At 34.4% G+C, this 15,328-nt stretch overlaps 1 protein-coding gene across 1 annotated transcript in view; it reads right to left on the bottom strand.

Moving 5' to 3' along the window:
* Positions 1-4,932: 4,932 nt before the first annotated feature.
* Positions 4,933-15,328, bottom strand: part of LOC147071717 (uncharacterized) — a 29,459-nt gene continuing 19,063 nt past the window's right edge. Inside the window, exons 4-6 of the mRNA XM_085946719.1 lie at positions 14,321-14,586; positions 7,264-7,447; positions 4,933-6,871 (exon numbers count right to left, since the gene is read on the bottom strand). Of these exons, the coding sequence (XP_085802845.1) occupies positions 5,713-6,871; positions 7,264-7,447; positions 14,321-14,586 (1,609 nt within the window). The 3' untranslated portion in view covers positions 4,933-5,712. The remainder of the gene's footprint in view (positions 6,872-7,263; positions 7,448-14,320; positions 14,587-15,328) is intronic.

Raw genomic sequence — 15,328 nt, 5'->3', positions numbered from 1 at the left:
CGTAAGTAGCGAATTTATTTAAAAGTTAAAACTAAAAATGGTAAGAAACCAAGTAGAGGAGTATATTGTGTAATTGACCCCTTTGTACATAGTTATAATTATATTTAAGAAGATTTTATAAAATGTGGCACCAAACAAACGAGGTTGAGAATCACTGCAGTCTAACCCAATGGAAAAAAAATTGTTTAGGCACAGTCAGTTCATTTGTACTCATGATCCAAATAATCAGGATGTTTAATTAAATGTAAAGTATTCCACCGTCTTATGCTAGAATAGTGAGTATTCCAACAGCTGTTGAAATAGTAAACACTACTGCTGGGATAGGGCCGGTGACTTGATAACCCAGTATGATTTTTCATGTTACAAGTCAGAGGGATATATGTAATGAAAAGGAAACATCTGCTCAAGAAACATGGTTGATGTAACTTTAAGCTATAAAAAAAAAACATTAACATAGCCGAAGCCAAATATTCGAAATTCGAAAAAGTTCTGTCACAATTTTTTACACAATACAGTACACTCTCAGTAATCCGCCGCTCGATTATTCGACAACTACTATAATCCGCCGTTATTTTTACTAGTTGAAAGCATAAAATCAAGCTCTATAATTCGCCGGTATTCGATTTGCAAATTCAGTATACAACGCAGATGAGACGGGTTTATTTTAGAAACTTCTCCTTAGTAAAACAGGGAGGAAAGTGCCCAAGGACCGCATCACAATTATGCCGTGTTCCAATGCAACCGGGGCACACAAACTGAAGCTTTTGGTCATAGGGAAAGCCAGGAATCCTAAACCATTCAAGAATATCTGCCTCACTGAACAACTGGTTGTCAGGTGATTTACTGTTTAATATTTAGTTAATAAACTTAGTTTATAAATCCTATGTATAATTTAGTAAATACTTGATTTTTATTATAAAGAAAACTGTAATTTGCTAGTAAATTTCTGAAAAACACTATTTTTACAAAATATGTTTTAATTTTTAACATATTTTGTATGTATGCACTATAGTCCGCTGCTTTCACTAATTGGACACTTGTCTGGAGCGGCGGATTACTGAGAGAGTACTGTAATTCATTTAAAAACAAACAAGAATGTACATCATTTAGTATGGATAAGAACATTTTTCACATAAAATAATATACACACATACAGACATAGTATTTCGCCCATATTCGACTAAATGCATTGAATGTTTTCAGTTATCATGATTAAGAAATACAAATTTGAAATCAACAAAATGTATTTCTGGAAAAATATATAGTTAAATAAAAATTAGTAAAACACAATTTTATTTAAAAAATTCACAATAATTTATAATAAATGTACAGTATACTCCCGATTATCCAGGCTTATTACCGGGAGAAGGGACTTAAATCAAAAAAAAAAAAATGGATAAACCGAGCTATCAATCAGTCTTACAAAATATGATTCTCAATGACTCAATTTTTTTTTCCATTTAATATTTCTTATACACGCTAATGCACGCTACTATTTTAAATACTTAATATATATTATTTTTAAGAAAATCTGTGAAAAGGGGGAACACATTTTAATCAATTAAAGTCATAGTAAATACATATTATCAATGGTTAAAATTATATTGAGCAAATTTTGTGTTCGTGGTAGCTCTTTACTCACTGTGTATTATTATTATATTTATACAGGCGGACCTCGACTTACGAACGTTCGACTTTCGCACAATTCGCTATTTCGCACATTTCAAAAAAAATCGTTTTTTTAAAACGTCGCGCTGGCCGTGGGGTTAAGATATCCGTGGGCGTGTCATGTTGTGCGATTTGCTAATTTTATTCATCTGAAATATTTCACCCTAAAAATTTATAAACATGAGTGAGAAACGGAAAAACTGCAGTGTTGATACGAACAAAAAGAAATCAAGGACTTATAAACTTCACACGACGTTCTAATTGCGGTGAATCTTTTTCTTCAATCGGACATTCGCATGATACAAACAGGTCTACTACGATATGTTCAATTTTGAAAAATAAAATTAAGGAATACGTTCAAAATTGTGGAAATATATCTTTAAAGGTTGTTTCCAAAAGACACGGCATAGTTATGGATTAAATGGAAAAATATTTGTCATCATGGATCGACGACCAACATCAAAAAGATGTCCCTCTGAATATTTCAATTATTCAAGCGAAGGCTCTTAGTTTGCACAAAGATTGGAAGGCTAGATTAAAAGAAGATTCTAACACGATTTTTCAAGCAAGTAACGGTTGGTTTATATTAAATTCACTGGAGAATCGGCTGATTTTCGCGGAGAATTTATTTCCTCATTATCCAAAATTATTGAAGATGGAGAATATTCCTCTAGCCAAATATTTAATGTAGATGAGACAGGTTTATTTTGGAAAAAATGCCTAGTCGTACATTCTTATCTAAGGAAGAATCAGTTGCCCCTGGGCATAAACCTTCTAAAAACCGATTGACATTGCTTCTTGGTGGAAACTTGGCTGGTGATTTAAAATTGATGCCAATGTTAATTTATCAACCAGAAAATCCCAGAGCATTGAAAGGGAAGGATAAAGAATTGCTTCCAGTAATCAAATAAAAATAAAAAAAAACCTGGGTTTACTGCGTTAATATTAAAAGATTGGTTCACTTTACATTTCGTGCCAGCAGTTAAGCAATATTGTAAAGTTAATAATTTACCATTTAAAATATTTTATTTAAAATAAGAAAAAGAAGAGTGGCATACAGTTAACTCTTGATAACTTTTTAAGGGAAACACCCGCAAACCCCACTTAAACATGTCTCTTAAACATCTTATATTTACTTGATAAATACATATTTCAAAATACACACAATTTTTTTTTTTTTTACTTCCCTCTACTTTCGAACATTCAACATTCGCACACCTTTTCAGGAACCAATTATGTGCGAAAGTCGAGGTCCTCCTGTATGTATAACTAACTCCTTTCCTGTACTGAGTGATTGTAATCTGTAAACCTACATCACGTATAGGAAAATTAGGTTAGTTATCAATATATTTATTGATGGTTTGAATTAACTGTGAAACTGGTCATACAGATAATAGATTTTCCCATCTACCCCAGTATATCAAGAGTAAACTGTAATTTACCATTTCGTCAATGTATTTTAAATACCTCCTATGTGGTTTGAGTCATATTCTGAGATAATCGAAAAAACTGTTTTAAAAAAGTAATCATAAATGATATATTATAATATATATATACATGTATATCTAGTGGCCGTCCAGTGACGTCCCATGGGGGTAGGCAGATTGAGCGTCGCTCGAAGGGCGGCAAAATCGAGGAAAATCATTTGGAATATAATATAGAAATAGCTATCTAAACTTAGTAATAACGAAAATATCTTTCCATTAAAAAATTCAGCTCACTGGTTTTGTCGGGTTCGCGATATCTACTTTACTTCCGTTGCTCTTCGACGTCCTTGGTGACCAGAAACGACACGTGCAGATTCGCGAATAATTAGTCTGATATTTTGTTAGTAATGTATCCATACAACACATTTCTTAGATATTGGACTCATGAAAGGATGATAAAAATAATGTAAGTATAAAAAATAAGGCGGCATTTTGGCGCTGCCTAGGGGCGGCATTTTATCAAGGGACGTCACTGTGGCCGTTGTTAATATCTATGTACCTGTTTTGCAAATGATGTAATTCCAAAAAAAATTCCAACATTGTTAAATCATGGATGATTTAACTCCATAACCATATATTTGTATAAGAAACCATAATACTTTTTATCTCTCCTGTAAAGTAGTGTTTATGGAGTTACACAACTTTCTAGTTTTAAAGACGATAGGGTAGAAAAAAAAATGAAAATGAAAAAAATCAATAACTTGTTTTCGTCAAAATCACCACATATGAGGTATTTAATATACAGCGACGATTTGTGGATTGGGTTTCTATCTCAGTAATGTCAGTTCTGTGATAGAATGCTTATTAAATTAACTATACATATTAGCATAAAAGAAGAAGTATGACCAATTATATATTATATACATATATTTACAACACAAACACTTAACCAGTTATATGCCAGGAGGTTTTATTATGGCCGTGCATGGAGTGTGAATGAAAAAATAAAACCTAATAAATATATATTTTTTGGCAATAAATTAATAGTATACTTAATAATATTATATAGACTCACGATTGTACTCGGTCAAAACCAAATGCCGCCTATTCGACGCTTGCATTCTGACGGTGCTGCTTTACGGTAGCAAATCATGGCACCTTACGGAAGGCCGCTAAATATAATCTACAGTGTATACGGCGGAGCTAGGGGATGCTGGTTTGACCTGGAACGAAGCAAGAAGACTGGCGAGCGACAGGGATTCTTGGAGGCGCCGCATGATGTCCTTATGCTCCAGTTAAAGGACGGATATGGCCAAGAGAGACTTACCAAATAAATATACGGCGTCATTTGCGCTGCGCCGCCATTTATTAAAAAAAAATCAAAACCAAATGTTTCGCAAAACGTCAGGGTTGTCACAAAACTTACACAGAAAAATCCCAAACGTCATAATGCATGAAAAGTAATTCTACAATATATAACTTTAATTTTAAAATTAAACAAAAATACACCGAGATAATGAGATATTTTTTGCGGCCCAGGTTTCGCCTTTCAACTGCTTGTGCACTCACCAATGGCAAATACACAATGACAATGAACACATTTAATCCTAATTTAGTAGGTAATCAGGTTTTTACCTTCTTTCACTGTATTGAATTACATACTGTGAAATGTAAATGTAAACTTCTCAATTATTGTACTGTCAAACGAATTATGAAATATGGAGATATCTCATGCACTTGATCTGAAAATCTTTGCCGGAACTGTAGTTCACCCTGAAAATATATTCGCTGCAAAAATGGAGGGAGTATTTCACATCTTTTTTTAATTTTTGATATCAAACTTCACGTATGTTGAAATTTTAAAAAATTCAAAAATGTAAAATCCATTCTTAGCTTCCAGGTCATACCAAATAGACGGGGGGCCATAGCTTGCCAACCCCTGGTCCACAGCAAGAAAAATATGAGAATAATAATATATATTAACAGTACAGAATATTACAACATTAAAAACTATCCAATACTCCGTGCCATTGAACAATTTTTATTATTTAATATACAAAATGTAATACTACAGAAAATTAGCTTTGGTTTTAGATAATAAACAAAAAATCTCCACACATGTCTTACAGTAAAACCTCGTTAATAAAAACACACAAACATAATTCGAAATTTTCGTAAAAAAAGTCTCTTGAAAACTATTTTCATATAAAACCATAACTTTAATTCGAATTTCGTAATTCCAAATGATTTCTGAGTCCTGGCATACAAAAATATTCAATAAATCGTAATATAGTACACTATTTCATGAGCCAGTCATTGAAAATTGTGACAGATTTTTCTTAAAACATCATAAATTACTTATTTTAAGAAGGTAATATAAATAATTCTGAGATTTTATGATCCATTAACACATACGGAATTAGAAATTTGGTAGGCACATCAATGATCGTAAACAAAATTAATGAAAAAATAAAAATATAAATTAATATTTTTCCCCATACATTTCATATTTCGAATTTTTTTTCGATTTTCGGTCCCATAGAACTCGTATTAACGAGGTTTTACTGTATATACAAAACAGGTGTATTCATACTGAATATCACAAATGAATGTTTACTCAATTACAATCATTGCTGTCCTCGATTTCATGTATTTTGTCCGATTGAATCGTTAAAACTTCACTTGTAGAATTGCTGTCTTCGATAACAGCCATACCAGACATGACGGAGTCCGGCCGATTGGTGTTCAACCTTTTGCAGTCTTCCTCCGATTCCTTGGCTCCGCTGCCAGCTTCGTCTTCAGAAGATGAACTCAGCTCGATGAGAGAAGGATTACTGTCGAAAGAGTCAACGCTATCGTCGCTGTAACGTTCATTACGGAAAGATTTCTTTTTACTCTTTGACTTGCCTAAATTTGAAGACTTAGAATCGTCGATCTGTACATCTTTATTTCTAACTTCACTGAATGGGCTATTGTTTGTCAATTCGCTCACCGGACCAATCTCATTATCGAGAATGATAGTTTTACTTGTCTCATAAACTGCATCTTCAACATTTGCAAGTCCAGAACAAGTATCTTCAATCAAATCAAAACTGTCCGGAAGTTTTTTGATGTGTTTAGTTTTATCATCGACGGGTCCAGGGCAAGACGTCTCCTCAGTCAAATCTAAAGTATCTGGTGGATTTTTAGTTGTAACATTACTGCCATCTTTTTTTTCATTTTCCGCGTTTATTCGTGCACTGTCTTTTACAGGACTTTCAATACAATGAATTTGAACCATAACATTGCGCTCAAAACAGGTTATCATTTCTTGCTTTACAGTTCTTGACACTTCAAGATTAGTTGGACTTCTACTCCTGACTGGGCTAGGTTCTCTACTGCGTATTATGGAGTTATTTGAATCACCTGTTATGCGTCGTGTCACGACGGTCTCGGTTAATACTACTTTGCAGTCTTTCACAGGAGATTTACTAATTAAATATTCAAATAATTTAGTTTTATCAGCGTCAGGTGTTTTGGTGCCAGAGTCTCGATCACCATTCATAGAAGATACATGACCGTTTGGCAGTGGAAGAGTTTTCTGTGTACTTCCTCTCGATGAATCCTGACTCAGTTCCTCTACGTCGACCAAATTTTGGCCGACAGTGTCCGGCAGGTCTCTGTCATCCTCATCACTGCAATTTTCATTGTCAGTACTGTCGCTTTCGGATGAGTCGACGATATTATCGTCAACATTTTTAGGTTCAAGGCGAAGGGTGACTTGTTTTGCAGCAAATCTGAAAAAAATTAATAAAAAATAACCAGCTCACTCAGTTATAAAAAACAAAATATGTACATACAGTCTAAAATTCTAAAATAATAATATCCATCTTTATATATTATAATTGGCTTGTAATTATTTCATTCCCAATTTGTAAGCTTTTAAACCTGGAAAAAAAATTAATATATCACATCTAGAAGGTCAAAATTAGTTTGTTCTTGCAAACCTGGCATTGGTTATACCAATTGAAAAGGCAATTACACTGTTTCAACCAAATCGCTTCAGATATTGATATAAAATTATTTTTTTAATATTCAATACTGAATATAACATAATTAAGATATTAATTATTGTTATTTTTTCTAATTGGTGTGTTTAGGAATTGGGGGGGGGAATAAATTGACATACTTATTGATAACTTCCATCTCCTTGTGGGCGGACTTCTTTCGGTTGAGCTCCAGGGCTTGGGCGAGTACGGGGTCAGTGTCGGCGGGGTCGGCGTCAGAGCCCAGCCGCCAGCTCATTTCTTCGTACTCCTGCTGCTGGCGCCGCTGCTGCAGCATTGTGCCAATTTCCACAAACAGCTGTGTCGCTAAAAACAAAAATTTAACAGATGGTCAGTCGCTAAGTTCACCGCATACTATCGATTGAATAGAGTAGAATTACGGACCCTGACAAAAGCAACGTAATAATAGACTATAAGCATTTGAGGTATACATACATCACTTAATCCATAGATTTTCCTAGAAAGATGAAATTGTGTTGTATGGAAGTCATGACAACAATGAAAAGAATCAATAACAGGATAAAGTGATAAAAACTACAATGTTTCCGTTGTGTCACGACAAGTAATGAGTGTGAAATGTTTTAATTTATCATTCAGGGTAACATAAGTATGTATTCGGCGGACTACGGTGGTGTCAAATTTCATGATACCAATCTGCCAATTATATTCTACATGTCATAGGGGTAGAATGAGTGTGAAATGTTTTAATTTATCATTCAGGGTAACATAAGTATGTATTCGGCGGACCACGGTGGTGTCAAATTTCATGATACCAATCTGCCAATTATATTCTAAATGTCATAGGGGTAGTAACAGAAGAAGTAAAAAAATACATTTATTATTACACACTTGTCTTAGGCTTCGGCATAACAGTATAAAATTACGCAGTGAATTATTTCACACAGTAAACGCAAGCATAATGTTTTTGGACCGTAAGACCATGCATGCACCCAAAACGATTATTTCACACTGATGTCAAGAAATATCTTATTTCAACAGATACCCGGCAACATAGAATATATCGTCACTGTTCTGGCAGAAGACACTAATTTGAAAAAATGAAATATTGAGTTAGTACCAAAATGTTCCTTATTTCAAACTTTACCGTCTGGAAACCTTCTTACTAAATAAACAGTCTTTATTTTAAAGTCATCACTGTTACGATTACTTAATAAACTCACATGATAGACCATTATTTCAAACATTTTAACAACTTCAAAGTCAAATTACTCAAAACTAGTATTCTCCAGTTAGTGTGTTCTGCCAGAACAGAGACGATATATAGGGCGGCTCTAGTGGTGCAGTGCGTAAGTCGCTTGCCTTCCACCTGAGAGTTCCTGGGTTCGATTCCCAGTCAGGACACACAACATTTATGTGATTTTCTCAAAGCCTGGGTGTTTGTGATTGTTCAAAATTATTAACAACCACCTTGTACGAAAAAGCAAGCACATGGTTGATTCCAAAAAAAAAAAAAAACAGAATATATCAATGATTTCCCCTCTCACGCCACCAAGCGAGCACACATAGAAACATGGTATGCAGGGGATAACTTCTAATATCCGAGGGTCGCAGGTTCGAATCCTGGGTCTGGCAAGTATACATATTGTTTTTCAATTTGTGTACGAGTCAGAATATGAACCTAATAGGTTGAGCAAGTGGCTGACATCCATTTCTCGTAAAAATTAAATCTGTTAATAGAAACCTCCACTCTGTGGAGGCCCATATGATCCTATTAGGATCGGACATGGTCAAAGAAGAAGAAGAAAGAAGAAACTTATAATGTAATCGAATTTTTATAGCGGTGGGTTGGGAGTTAACAAAATCTAGCCTGTGCTACTGCCTTTCATTCTTACCCTACGTACAACTCATATGTATGTACTCCTCAACTGTGGACCCCCGCATTTTTTCAGGGTAGATTCCTCTCACCAAGACTCTTCTAAGTCTGAGTCTAGTGATGAATGTGTGGCATGCAGATATAACTACGAATGGTCACCTATGATTTGCTGCGATCTGTCGTATCATGGTTATCGAGCTCAATGGGAAAAATGGGAAGATTAAACTGCAACCAACTTGGAAGTGGGAACAACCAACTTGGAAGATTATAATGTGTCTAGTAAGATCTTATATCTTCGCAATTTGTATATTCCTTCAGCAGGCCTATTCTAACATATCATTTAACATCAAAAAAGAGCTACATAATTGTGATAAATATATTATTACAATTATCACTCTACATATTCTGGCGGTTAATTATGTAAAAAAAGTTAACCGTCTGAACTGTCAAACGTACTAAGAGATAGAGTTTGTCAATTTTAAATATTGAGAATTGGGATGCTAGACGGACTGTTTTGCTGCAATCGCAATGACATGACTAATAAAATTGTAGGTTATGTTGATATGTCTGACCTGTGAATACAAAATTCTTGGGTCCGGCCCATTATCGACTAGATGGTGCTGGTTCGGCTTTATCCGCTTGTGTTCGGTCTTATCCGCTTGGGTTCGGCAGCACGAACATATCCGAATTTGACCAACATGTCTATCAACATAAATTTTCACCGTATTACAAATTAGAGATAGCCGCCGATAACCGTTTAGTGTATAGAATATCTTCTGTGTTAATTTGGAACAATGAGAATAATGGAAACGTGCTAAAGTGATAACCGTTAAAAATAGACCTGCAAGACCTGTATAGTCAAGGCAAGAGACAAAGACTTTATGTAGTTATATTTTAAATGTAGTACTGGAGGCAGACGCAGAGTCTCAAGAGTGGTCAACAGAACAAACAATTTAATCAACTGCCTATTCGTATTGACTACGTATTCAAATACCTACATATTGTAATAAGTAGTTAATTATTGTAAAATATCTTTAATTTGTCGCCCGTCCTCTACGAGTATGCACGTATATTTCTCTAGTATTTTTGACCGGGCGCGAAGCTGGATGAATACACGTACGTCTTTCATAGCATTTGTTGAATGCGTTAAAGAGGATCTGTCCTGCCTGCCCGTACACGGTTTTTTTTGCATGGTGCCGATATGTTAGCGCAATGAACGTACAATTTTTAGCTTGCTTTGAGCAGTGTTCTCCCCCCGAGAGCTTCTAATCATAGCCGATAGATCACGCGTTGACTGGCGCATTTAAAATATTGTATGTACGCGCCTATAAAGTAGGTATAACTTTCCCGCTCAGTATTTAAAAATACTATATTATTATTTCATGCGTTATGTGGTAAATGCTCCGTTGTATGATACCATACTAATATTGAATCAATCAAAATATCGATTAGAGTAATATTGTGATCATCAAACAGCAATCTCAACATACAAATACCAATTTTATAATTATTTTACATTTCAAAATTAAACTCTAAATAATTTGAATATAAATCTACAGCAAAGTAAGTAAGTAACATAATACATATAATATACTGTTAATAACCTTTGCATAATAACATGTGGGTACTACAACTTTTTATGTAAGTACCTACTTATACTATTATTTTTGACGTAGAATGTCTTTCAAATCAGTCTCATTTGGTGTGCAATTCTGGAGTTGAAGTGTACAAAAGTAGTAGCAAATTTTTAACAGATAGAAACAAGCCCAAATCAATCCCGTTGGAAAATTAATGATCCACAGAATTTATAAAAATAATACAGCACGTATATGAGAATAATGTGGGATGACAAATGAGGAGTTTGCGGCTTTTTCTCAATGACACATATCTAAAATACTTACATCAGTTACGATTTATGGAAGTTAGGAGTGACAAACATGGTAACTATGTCAGCACATATGAAGTGTAATTAGTAACAATGAAAATCGAAAAGAGTGTGCACTTCACTACATCATACTTATATTTGTAACTTTGGCAACAAATAAATGCTGTCCGTGAATGTAAGCGTCGTTTAACATACGCCTACCTCCACCACGAAGGCTATTGCCAATTTTTTTCAATACCACGAAAAGGAAAATGCATGTCTTTATTTGCACTGCCTAATTTTATTATCACCGGCCGCCACTGGTATTTAGCGATTGAAGGGTTATTTCACTGATGCAGTGTTAATTATTCTTCAACATCATTGAATGGAAAAAAATTGTTTAGTAAAAATTTTCAAAACTGAGTCCATGAGTAAGATCAGAGATGCAATTTTCGTAGCTTTGTTAAAGATTATGTTGTAATTGTGTGAGGTTTATAAGTGAGTTTAGCCAACCTCATTCATGTTTGACAGTGTTGATTTAAGGCAGTCTTTCTCAAAGTGGGTGATAACGCCCCCTTGTGGGCGCTGGAGGCTTTCAGGGGGGCAGTATAAGGCTCAAAGAAAATTAGGGGGCGTTAAGGAAATCTAGAGGGGCGACGGCATTATGGTCGGTTGTTCAACGATTTCTGATTCCAATCATCGTATTTGCGTGAACGTGGATTTAGTGCTGTAGCAACATAGCTAACTAAAAAGAGAAATTGGCTGCAAGTTACTGAACGCGGCGCGGCGACTTACGGCTGTTTTTAAGTGAATTCGAGCCTGCTATTAACAAACTCGTCGAAATGCATCAGATTCATCCTTCACATTAGATGAATTTTAAATTCAAAGCCTTCCTTGTTAATAAAAATACTTCTAAATATGATTAAGTATGAGTTTTATTTCCTCTCATTGGAACAGTCTTCGATATCAGAAATAGGATATGGGTCACATCCTATCTATCCTATCCATATATTAATGCATGTCTAAAAATTATATTTGCAATAACTGTTTTTAAGATATGCAACAGATGGTAACGTAAAAAGTTAAGTTAAGGGGGATCATATATGCCAACAGAGAACCTAGCGGAAAAATACGAAGCTTGCAATTTGAGAATTCTTTTTGATAATTTACAATTTCAACTGTATTATATAATAAATATGTATCTGAAAACATTAAAAAGATTTTTTTTTTTTAAAGTCAGATAAACTTACAATTATTATAAAAAAAATTGTGAATTTGTCACATATTTGGTACATGGGTTACGTTATTATTACATTATTTTTATAGTTATATTTATTATTAAGATTTAGTTTATTAAGTTTTCAATTTTTCACCGTTTAGATTTTTGACTAATTCATAGTTTTAATATTTTTTATATTTTTTTAAAAAAACATCGATTTTGATAAAAAATATAAAAGTGTATAACTTGAAATCCTTTTTATTTATATGAAATCTTAATCGTAAATTTTAATAATAAATATAACCTATGTACCAAATATGTGACAAATTCACATTTTTGTAATTTTATGTTTTTACATTGACTTAAAAAAAAATCTTTTTAATGTTTTCAGATACAAATAATGAATACAGTTGAAATTGTAAATTATCAAAAAAAAATCTCAAATTGCAAACTTCGTATTTTTCCGCTAGTTTCTCTGTTGTTTTCTATTCTTACTTTTTTATTCTAGGATCGATTAGTTCAAAAAAATATTTATGGCGATCGACTGATATCACTTGTAATTATATCATGCGAGAACAATAAAACCCATTTTTTATAATTTAAATACTTATGTATTTTGAAAACAGATATTTTATACATATAAAAAATAAGATTACGGAAACATTGAATTAAGGACAATAATATACTTAAGTAATATTATTATGCCTTTCACTTCTAAAAAATTAAGTAGGTAGGTACACATAAACTGTACACAATTTACATGTATATTGAATATTAGAAATTTTGTAGTAGCCGAGTAACATGCAACCTTTCGCCAGGAAAAATACTTAAAATAAATTCTATACAATATGAGTTATCATTTTAATTGCATCAATAATCATATCACACCAAATTGTATCGCACAACCATGTATTTTAAAATTTAAATATCCCTTGAGGAAAATAGCGCCACTTTTTTACTATTCGAGCAAATGTGTGGTTTGTGTTTTTCTTACTTGACTGGTCGACCCACTACGCCGGGTTCCCCTCAGGCTAGAGCCCTGTCAGACCCCCCCTTGTGGGAGCCATGCCTGCTGTTGTATAATGCAATGATAACTGATAAAAGTGGGTACTGTTTCCTCATTTATACATAAAGTAATAAACCCAACATGATTCCCAAGCATCGCAGAATCTCCATCAGTTGTTACCGATACTAGTTTATGAATAGGAAATCGAGTACGATTAATATACGACTTATATGCATTAAATATATCTTCTCTTTTGGATCGTTCCTCCATTGGTAAAACTGTTAATAATTCTTCTGAAACAAACATGTCTTTAAAAACCAATCAAATAAAAATGCATAGTTGTGCAATAACTGTGTAATCTACCGACTCGTCAAATTGCAAGGATAGAAATTTACATTATTTTATTATTTTTTTCCTGTAGAATTTCTTCCAAGTTCTCATCACTTGTGTTCTTCGCATGAATGTATTTCTTGATAATGATATGTAAGAGAAGAGATGAGAACTAGCGGATTTTAAGAGCTGGAACGTCGAGTAGTTTTGACTCGTTTGAATAGGAAATAGTACAATATATTATTATGTCCGCGATCGACCAAAAATACCTTCGCGATCGACGCTCTGGCCATCCCTGGTATATATGATCCCCCTTAAAAAACATGGGGGGCACTAGATTTATTTAAATCTCAAAGTGGGCGGTGGTCGAAATAAGTTTGAGAACCTATGATTTACACCAATAAAAAATAATAGAAATAAGTGGCGAAGAGTACCTACTACATATAAAGTTTTAAAAAAAATAGTTTTTACTACCTAGTAAAACACATTAAATAAAATACATTCGAGATGTGGCTGTATAGACGCATCCTCAAAATTTCTTGGACTGACCGGGTGACAAATGTTGAAGTTCTCAATCGAATGGGGAAGGACCGAGAAGTTCTATGTAGTATCAAAACCAGGAAACTACAGTACCTCGGCCACATTATGAGAGGACAAAAATAAAGCATTCCCCAACTTGTCATTCAAGGAAAGATCAATGGGAAGCGTAGCAGAGGACGGCGCCGCATTTCGTGGCTTAAGAACCTCCGTGATTCGTACGAGTGCAGCTCCACTGAACTGTTCCGGGTAGTAGACGACAAAGATAAGATCGCCTTGATGGTGGCCGACCTCCGCTAGGGGATGGCACAATAAGAAGAGAAGAAGTAAAATACACATTTTTGTTTAGAGGAAAATACAAACACAATCACCTTAACCTAAATATATACCTTCATTCTGCATCTCGTAAGGTCGCATATCAAGCTGCTGGTCTTTGGCACACCGCTCGACGCATTCCAGAACCTCTCGGTAATCCGGAAACCAGTGAGGTTTCTTGGAAGCCATGGTCTTGACAGCTTCGGCCACCCTGGACAGTCGGCTGCTGGACAAGGGAAGTCTTCCGATATCCCGCAGAGCTGTCCTTCTTCGAACGGCATTGCGCTCCCCAGTCAGAGAACACAGCTTGTCATATACGCGTACCAGCCGCGCTTTGTACCTAAAGAAGTTTTGATCAAGTAGGCAACAATCAGTTATGGCAATAATTTATCGAGTAGGCGGTTAGACGACTAGTAAAATTTAAAACTGTAGTAAGGGTGACGGTTCACTTTTTTCACGGGGTCACCACTGTAGTAAGGGTGGGTGAGGTAAAGTTTATTTATTGAATGCTTGACCACCAAAGATTCAATCTTGGGTTCGAATTGACAGAATCAGAAGGTTTATGATGCGTGATAAAGTAGCCCAAATTTATTATCCCTTAACAACAAAATACAAATTCAATTACAGATCGTACAACGAGAAGTTTACAAATAATATTTACGAAGATTGTGTTTGCAATGAAAATTACTTTACGTCGAAACGAGAAGCGTGTGATTAGTTTGAACGATTTGAAGATACTAGAATACTGTTGGATTTGTAACATTTGTTTTTATATTAAAAGAAGACAAAGAAAATGCCAGAAACGGCGTGGTCGATTGCCGTTGTTTTGTTCCCACACCGTGGATTGTTTCCTAGAATTTTGTCTGCGAAATTTGACTATGACACAAATGTTATCAATTAAATAATGGATTTCTCATGACACGGTAGCAGAAATGCACTATTTACTTGTTAATTCTTGTGAGCGGGAAATGCTTACACGTCTGTTCGCACGGACGGGTTCACTGATCGTAAAAAGATTATATTGTTGTAAATTTAGGTTTGCAATGCACTTTAAGATTAGTTATTAAGATGTACATATTTAT

This window comes from Rhyacophila brunnea, unplaced genomic scaffold (assembly GCF_057557595.1).
Source record: "Rhyacophila brunnea isolate RB1 unplaced genomic scaffold, BYU_Rbru_1.0 scaffold_2, whole genome shotgun sequence".
NCBI lineage: Eukaryota > Metazoa > Arthropoda > Insecta > Trichoptera > Rhyacophilidae > Rhyacophila > Rhyacophila brunnea.
The sequence above is the reverse complement of the archived record's forward strand: the minus strand, read 5'-3'. Positions and strand labels throughout refer to the sequence as shown.